General features: G+C 26.7%; 1 protein-coding gene across 1 annotated transcript; it reads right to left on the bottom strand.

The window, feature by feature from the left end:
* Positions 1-301: 301 nt before the first annotated feature.
* On the bottom strand, positions 302-8,648 carry LOC105359451 (uncharacterized). The gene is made up of 13 exons (XM_011496065.1): positions 8,239-8,648; positions 7,470-7,660; positions 7,007-7,399; positions 5,318-5,532; positions 3,337-3,522; positions 3,023-3,100; positions 2,725-2,793; positions 2,514-2,585; positions 1,878-2,000; positions 1,720-1,782; positions 1,573-1,641; positions 637-1,050; positions 302-538 (listed from the first exon to the last, which is right to left on the bottom strand). Exons 1-13 carry the CDS (start codon positions 8,646-8,648, stop codon positions 302-304), a joined length of 2,520 nt encoding a protein of 839 aa, XP_011494367.1.
* Between the last annotated feature and the right edge of the window lie 778 nt (positions 8,649-9,426).

Raw genomic sequence — 9,426 nt, forward strand, 5'->3', positions numbered from 1 at the left:
CAGCGTTGATATGTTTTTTGCGATATTCACTAAGTTACTTTATAATCTCAGAAAATCTGGGCAACATGTAAGTAAATAAATATTACCCAAATATGCATAAATAATAATGCTAATGATGAAATATTTGATAAAAATGCTTTTTCCACTTCTTCTATGGCGATTTTTACAGAATATTTAAGATGAAAATAGCATTTTTATCATATTGATTGTTGATCTCATATTACTTTTTTCTCAAATATTAGTAAACACATAGTGCTATACTTGTGTAAAAAATGCATAATTTGTACAATTTAAGAAACTTTTAGTGTATATTCTGATAGGAATCTTGTTTCTTATATGGTTTTTGGTAAGGTGTTATGGGAGGTGGAGGTCCGTATCCCTGATTTGTAGTGTCGCCACCACTCGAATGCTGCGAAGACGCGCCTGAAGCAGCTGTAGAGGCGCCTAGTATCGCCTTCATAAGATTTACTCCGCTGGATAAAATATCTTTGAAGGTTTTACCAAGCAGCTCAAATGTTTTCACTTTGTTCGCTGGAACCTTCAAGTTGTTGGATGAAAAATTTTCACGAGTTGTTAAAAATGCAAGTTAAAGTTGCAAGCGAAGCAAATGACGAGTTAAGCTGTGCACAATCTCACCCCATAGGTTCCGTAACCGCCGTAATTGGCTGGAGCTGCGACCTGTTCATATTGGTACTGTGGAACACCTTGTACGTATTGATTGTCCTGTGGAAAATGTACGGCTTCGGGATGCGTGGCTTGCGGTCTGTATTGCGTGTTCTGAAAATTGGCGCGTGTTTTTTTCTGAGAGGAGGAGTCCTTTGGTGAGTTGTTCGGACGTTTCATTTTCGGCTCCGGTGGCGGTTTTAAGATTTCAACCTGAGAGAGGGGATTATATCCTGCAGGGGATTCATTTTCCTCAGCAGAAGAACCCTTGCTGGAGCTCTTACTCGAGCCGCCGCTCAAACTGCCACTTGAACCTGACAAGGCGCCGGCCACAACTTGACTGACAAGAGCACCAAAGTCGATTCCCGAGTCAGGTGCACTGAGTTCCTACAATTGTATATATCAATTTTTTTATCACATGGTATGATATCAATGATATTTGTGTTGGTTTAATTTAAAATAAAAATTCGCGAGGCATTCGTACTACTCGCTAGCAATTTACAGATTATATATGTATTTGTATGTCATTTATGTGTTCATTTATTAATGAAGTTGTAATTCACTCATTAAAGATTTTTAATTATAATTTCACTTATAAAGATGATTATAAATTATAATATAATTTTATTTTGTAAAGTTTTGCATTACGTGGCTTTTATGTCTATGGAAATTTGGATCGCGTACTATCATATATTATCGTATAATATCTATATAATATAATCTTATAATATCGTATAATATCGTATAATATAATATAATATCACGTGACAAAAGAATTATTAGTTCTATAAGAAGTAATCACTTTATGGGATATTCGATTTTTCGTACTATATGGTTTTACTCAATGGATAGGCAAATGTTATCTATTGATAATAATTTTATAACACAAGTCAATGTTTTAATACATACTGTACTTAGTAGAGAAACGATAGTAGATACAATTGCTGCAATAGGTGATTGTCCACCAGATTCTGTTGTCTGCCAACAACACAATAAGCATTAATTCATCTTATTTGGTAGTTAATTAATACGTAACGATGACTCAAAATTGACTACCTGACTTAAGGGTCCCAAAATTGCAACTAAAAGGCTACCAAGAGAAGATTCTTTTCCTCCGCCCTATATTAAAATTTCAAATTAAGGTAGAAAGTATTATTTAGAGTTACTCGCTGATAAACTGCGAACGGCACTTGAGATTTGAAATTAATACATACGCCACTGCTCGATGACGATAGTGGGCCACTTAATGGACCGGAGAGTGGACCGATTAATGGTGCTATCAGCTGAAATATGGGCCCTAAGATAGCGCCGCTATCGCTGCCTTCTCCATCCTTACCCTATGTATAATTATTTTGCCAGAAGTCTTAAGTTTATTATAAGGATAGATAAGTTTGATTTCTTGCCTTCCTTATATTAATAAAAAAAAACATCAATAAATAATTCTATTAATTTCATTCACTCTAACCTTCTTCTACAAATCAATAAAAAATATATACAAAAAGCGAAGTAAAATTATTACATACTTAAAAAGCCATTTACAATAAACAATATTTCTATGATGAAATGTATTGTAGTAGAGTATGCATTAGTCATAGCGGTAAATCTATATTCTAGTACAAAATGACAAATCTTCAATTACAAAACATATTACAACATCATATTTGTATATTTTGAGCATCGTCCTTCGGGTTTCATTATTTTGCTCAATATTTACAATTATTGATTTAATCATGTTTTAAATAAATATAAATAAATTAGTGCGTATAAATGATAAACTTAGTCGTTAGACGAGAAGGATATTAACATAGTATTTAACATTAAAATAATACTAATAATTTAAATGAACATACGGCAGATAAACTTTGTAAAATGGGCCCAAGAACGCCAACAATATCTGGACCTTCGCCAGTTTCTGGATCTCTCTATAATGGTAAACCAAAATATTAGTGAGAGTAAAATGTAATTTATATGTATTGTATATTTATTATATTTATTATATTAATCGTCACATATATATATATATATATATATTTATTTTTTTTTGTTTTTGTTACTTCTCACTTCTGATAGTTGTTGCAGTATAGGAACAGCTGCACTGAGTAATTCGCCCAAATCGGTATCGGACTCCGGCTATTAAATAGAAAAACAATACCCATCAACAGTTATTTTCACTGTAGCATAAATAGTTTTAAAAGTATTTGATACATGATAAAAAAAAAAAAAAAAAACACGTAATATGTATTATTATTAACTATAAAATTAATGTGAACGTTTTTGACGATAAATTATTTGATTATTTAACGTGATCATGAGTTTATGAAATTAATTTAATGAAAATATAAATTAAAATAAATTTTACGTCACTAATGTCCTCGAGAATTGGAATAAGTAGTGGAATAAGGTCCTCAAGTGATCCAAGAGATCCTTTGTCTTCATTCTATGTGAAATAATATTTTTATTAATTAGTTTTTATCGAGGCTTATATAGAATACTGAAACACATAGTATGGGAATTATATTATTTACATGATAAATGATTTTAATGGTACAGTACTACATGTATTATAATTGTAGGAAAACTATATTTTTCGTTTGAACATGATACGAATGTTATTATGTCTGTAATAAGCATAATAATAAGCTTTGTTTTTATTTATAATATTTAATTACTTACATAATCATAATCAGTACTTAAAGTTTCATCATCGTCATCAAAAATATCACGTTTATCATCGTCATCGCCTTTACTCGTATTTTGCTCTTCGCCTTTATCATTATTGCCTTCGATTTTATTATCAATGTTATCTATGTCATTTTCTTGTCTCTGCGATGTCTGATTCCTTCTACCACGATAAGTCATCTTTAAAGTAAATTTTATCTTTTATTGAAATCATTCGTTTCAATCTTATTAAATTAAATTCTAACCTCAACATTGTAAAAAAGTTACAATGACTACAAGTTTAATATAAATTTGAAGTATTCTTATAAATTATAAAAATTCATATATGATTATATTAATTTTAAGAAAGTCTTATTTATACAGACTACTATACATATTTAACAATAAGCAGGGCAATTTTAATCTACACAATTTTATAAAATATCTTAATGATAATATGTCATTAATGCCATATTTTATTGTATGACTATACTTTTAAACTTAGTTGTGCAATCGTCCGTAATAGACTTTCTAGATGAGATACGTTGATTAGGTAAGAGTCCAAGAAAGATCATCGACCACGCGAGATCCATACATTATTAATGAATTCGATTCCCTCGAAAAGTTATAATCATCGTGAAGGACTGCAATTTCAAAATTTATTGAGTAGACGTAAAATAACGCACTTAAGTATATGGATGTAGAAAAAGAGGTTAACAAGATTCCATAACGCTGATTTATAGTTATGCAATAAAAAATATAATTTTTACTAATGAAAAAAATTTATCGTTACTTTTTATATTTTTTACATTTTTATTTGAGTGTAGACTTGTATCGAGAAGTTTCTTTCTCGAGATTTCTCTAGTGTATAGTATTTAAGATATTAAAATCATTTCGAATTTGCTTTATTTTAGTTTAAAAGCACTTTACTTTTTATATGTCAAACGATAAATTTTGAAGCTTGTAATTTCATTTTAATAGCCGATATTGCTAATAGCATATTCACAAATATTGAAACATTTTTTTATACATCTTGTGTCAATATTTGCGTAGTTCTTAAAAAAAAAATTCTGTTTGCTTATTAGACAAACACGTATTATATATCAAACAGAAGAGTATATACTATTTTTATAAATAAATATAAATTTTTGGTACATAATTTTTGGAACTATAATATCGTTTAATTTTTATATATATTAAAAAGCAAAATAATTTTATAATGTTAGTTTATAACATATTTTAATAATTTTATATAAAATTTTTCGTTAAAACTAATAGAAGTTGTTGGGCATTGATTTGTCAACGATTAATGCAGTGATTTCAAAAGAAAAATTCTATTGCTCCACTTATTTTTTTAATCACCACATGATTATAATAATCACATTTATTAGTCTAAATTTATTAAAATAAACAAATTGACGTCTAATAATAGTTTAACCATTTCATGAAAAATTCATCTAAAAGTTTAGATAAACTAAGATAATTAATAATTATATTCTGTAAGGAGCTTTATTTTTGTCTACTTAAAGTTTGACAAAATTTCACTTAATTACGTGTATTTAAATTTTTATTTTCAATCGTCTATCCAAAATATCTAAAATAATGCATAATTACAGATAAAATAGATAAATTTTTTTAAAAATTTATTAAATATATTAAAATACTAAAATTATTTAAAAACTTAAACTATTTTATATTGTACAGACTTGCAATGAGTTGAACTGAAATTCAAAATTAAATGTACAATAAATTCAAATAATTTTATCGTAATTTCAATTAATATTTTAATAAAATCATATGACATTTAAATCGTGGAATAATAAGATAAAGACTATTTAATTTTATAATGAAATAAGTATTCATAATTTTTACGTAAAAATTAATCAGATTATATGCAATTAATCAGTACATTAAATTTATCGTCATAATTTTACAAACCATTTTGCACTGTTGTAAATACAAATGGATGTGTTTTGTTATAAATTTATAATTTTACCTGCATGTCTTTTAAAGGTAAGTTGTTAGTAACTTTGGTAAGCATGTGTCTAAACATCGATGATGTAGTATTTCTATTAGCATATGATATTAAACGGATAAGTGTCTGCAAATTAAATACAGATCGCATATTCTTCGATCTATCTTTTTTTCTCTTGTTATTTCCCAATGGTTTCACTGTAATTGGAATTTCTTCGATTATGTCTTCCGTCGTGCCTAAGATAAAAATGTAATTCTTTATTATATATTCGTATGCATATTACAGGGGTAATAAAAATATTTGCTAATTTTCAGGAAATTTTTAATTTTTAAATTGAGTTTTGTTATTATTTTTTAAATTTAAACTCAACTTTGTTCATTATTTATCAATGTGTTGAAGAATTACAATGCTCATCTAAAAATATTGCAGTAATTATTTTTTTCTATAAAGTCATCTTTATCCGTTAAATCGATAATTAAACTAATTTTATTCTTTCGGTAATAATACTGTCATAAAAATAGAATATATATATATATATATATATATATATATATATATATGTATATGTATGTGCATACATACTCGCATATTAGCTGTATCGATACGCAGACCAAAGTTAATAAAAATGTATTTTTCATAAAAAAAAATTAGATTTTTATGGTAAAAATTTAGTCATTGTATTTATCGGATTAATTGTACTTATCGTATAAAATTTTTGATACACAATTGTCTACATATGTAAGAAAAACAATTTCTTCATGTTAACTAGCTGTACTGTTAATAATTGTACGGATCAACTCATTTCAAGCGTTTCTCGCATATTTTCACCATCATATTATGAAAGATCTTGAGACACTTTACTATGTGCCATAATTAACTTAAAAGCCAAAATTATTATTTTAGTTCTTACTTTTATTCGAATACAATTTTGTTATATCACTTTCACCTCGAGTATGAAAAAAACAATTATAATTTATTACATATGTAGTACGATTATTGAAAATTATCATAAATAGTGATGGAATAATAATAATGCATAAATTATTTTAATAGATTTATATAAAAAAGCGAGTTAAAAAATTATCCCGATACTTTCGTTTTCTCTGTTATGAGGTGGTTAAATAAAAATAAGGTCATACAATTGCAAACAAAAATACAGCAAATATAGGTAGATTATCTAATAAATTTTAATTTGATAAATAAATGATGACATGAAAATTTTATATTCATATTTGGTTTTGGTTAAAAAAAAAAAAAAAAAAAAAAAAAAAAAGGATTAGATTTTTGAAAATCAATTATAATACCGTTAAAAGGATAAAACATTAAATTGTTTAACTATTATAGTGAAGTGAATGGAATATAATGAGTAAGCTTTTATTTTAAAGAAAAAATAGAAAACGTATTTTCTGATACCGTGTATATTTTATTATTTTTTTTAAATGAATAATATTTTGTCAATTCACTGAATAAACTCGTTTATTCGTTTGTTAGACTAGAAATTTTGTATCTACAAACAAAATTCAATTTCATTGTAAAATTATTGTAAAATTTACTTTTCTTAATAATTAATAACTTATTCTACAGTAAAATCAATGATACCTTTTTCATAATTTGTCTTGAAATTTTTATAATGTTCGAATTTTTTTTTTTTAAGCATTTATATGAATGAATTTTGATGAAATAAAATTCATTTAACAAGTTCATGCCTACTTGTATTGTTTTCGGTTAACCAGGACTTGTTAAAGTTGTTTCGCACTGAAGAAGTCGATAATAAATTTTGTGAATTACTGGTGGAAGGCTCATAGCGGCTATCATCTTTTTTTTCTTCCCTTTGATTATATATTTTAAATTTGCTGTTTTCAAGTTTCAATACATTAGGTTCTTCTTGAGTTATGGTTATATAGGCCTCGAAGGGTACCCTAATGATTGGTCGACTATTTGATATAGGTGTTTCATTATTTTGATATTTGTAAATAATACCAACATCCTTTGATTTTAATTTATCAGGCTTGATGAAGCTTTCGCGTGGTCTACTCGATAGGAGCTGATTTTGTTTATTGTTCATCGATACGAGCTGCAATGATCCCAGAGAATCTTCTTTTACTAAAACAAAAAGATATTCAATTGATAATAATAACATAATTATTAAGAAAGTACATTTAAATATCATTACTGTTGTCGGGATTTTTAATTCCTTCGTGAATATTCTTTGTATTCACGGTGCCATTCAATGTGTTCATCTTGTCGATATTGGCAGGCTTAAGTGGCAGTGGTAAATATGCGTTTTGCCGTTGTTCAACGATAAATGGTGGGAATATATTGGGATCGCGGAACGCTTTATTATCAGGATGATCGTACGGATTGCTGAGAAATAAATCTTGCGTATCATTTGCGAATGAATTATAAAAGTTATAGGAATCGGTTTTATTTTCGTTAATAGTTGGTGATTCCGTTATTGAAACAAGTTTTAGCCGTGGCTTAGCCGTTTTTTTGTGATTATTTATGATCTGCAAATTCTCGAGGTTTTCATCGTGCTAAATCAAATTGAATACGTAGTTTTATTATTTTTATATTAATTTTTGTATTAGAAAATTGGTGATTATTTATTTTTTTTTTTATTACTTGCAATTGGCAAATAATTCAATTTTATTGCACTCTAATATGTTATACTAATATGCTAAACAATATTTAAAATAGAAAAGTGAATGTTTTCTGCTTACAATACATTTTTTAAATTTGAATTATGTTTACAAAAATTTGTCTATCATTTTTAATAATAAATTTTTGTATTTATTGTCAAGTTGAGCATAGAGGTATGCCATTTTATATGGGGATTTTTATGAATGTTTATTAATGTATGAAAAAAGCCAGATAGAAATATATGATTATTAATGTAATATTTAATATCGATTGTTAAAACGCCATAAAATCTCAATGGATACCTTTTGTTCGAGAAAATTACCTTAATATTCGAGAATAACATAGGTTTCGACAATTTTGTATCCAGTGGCCCCTTCAGCTCTTCGCTATTTATTCTCTCAATTAAATGATTAATAACTATAGACGAGTTACGTAACTTTTCGATATTTTCAGGTGATATTTCAGAATTTGGTGCTTCCAGGGTAACATTAATTCTAGAAGCCATAACTCGCATCGCATATGTTACCCAAGTGATCAGCTCTTTCTTGTTAGTGATTTTAAAAGGTAATGTCACTTCGACTTTATCTGCGTATCTTGAACCAATTTCAAATTTTGTCGGACCATCCTCAGCTATATTTGTAGAAGCTACATCCAACTCCGTAGTTGGAAACGAATTAACTAGTCCAATTAACAGAACCAGTAGAAAATACATGTGGCTCATCTTCTGCAGGCTGTATGAAATTCTTTTGTCATCGAAAATTTTCGTTTACGTTAATAACTTTTCATGTACATTTACAATAATTGAAATAATGTAAATTTATAATCTAAACTTCTTAAAAATTTAACTTGATAATACTATAAAATATTAATATTTAAAATTTAAACTTTTTTTTTAATAAAAATAATAAAATCTGTTATTATTAAGTTATTTCGACATAATATATGAATTAACATGATTTAAAATTTTCAATAAAAACAGGAAGCTATTGGATCATTAGGCGAATAGTATAATCTAGCACGAAAATCTAAATATTTATTAATACATAAAAACATTAATGTACATAAAATTTAATTAAAAATCGAATTATGAGTATTTATAATTAGCATTAATGCAATTAAACTCCTAGAATTAGTAATTATATCATTAATAAATTTGTTAAATAGGTTAAAAATTTTCCAAATTTATTTCGAAACAAACTGAGTGTGTAATATAGAAATTTCATTACTATATAAAAACAATAATTATAAATTGATGATCGTTTAACAGTTTATATCCATTCATTATTTAAGACATATCAAATTTATATAATAAAATTCTTTTTTTGCTTATTGAAACGTTTGACAATCTAAATATCTACATAAAAACATTATTTTAAAACTATTTGCATATAACATTCAAATTTCCTATTGAAATAAATAGCCACTGTAATGTTTAATATTGATATTTTTAATTTAGTTTTTGATATAAGCTTTACTATAAATTTTTAAGA

The sequence above is a fragment of the Ceratosolen solmsi genome, unplaced genomic scaffold, assembly GCF_000503995.2.
Source record: "Ceratosolen solmsi marchali unplaced genomic scaffold, CerSol_1.0 scaffold11, whole genome shotgun sequence".
Classification (NCBI taxonomy): domain Eukaryota; kingdom Metazoa; phylum Arthropoda; class Insecta; order Hymenoptera; family Agaonidae; genus Ceratosolen; species Ceratosolen solmsi.

Excerpts from the sequence above, each read along its gene's own strand:
- LOC105359451 (XM_011496065.1), bottom strand. The coding sequence starts at position 8,648 with ATGTATTTTCTACTGGTTCTGTTAATTGGACTAGTTAATTCGTTTCCA. Across the intron at positions 5,533-7,006 it reads GTTAACCGAAAACAATACAA|GCACGACGGAAGACATAATC; the intron begins GTAGGCATGAAC and ends TTTTTATCTTAG. Across the intron at positions 3,101-3,336 it reads TAAGTACTGATTATGATTAT|AATGAAGACAAAGGATCTCT; the intron begins GTAAGTAATTAA and ends TATTTCACATAG.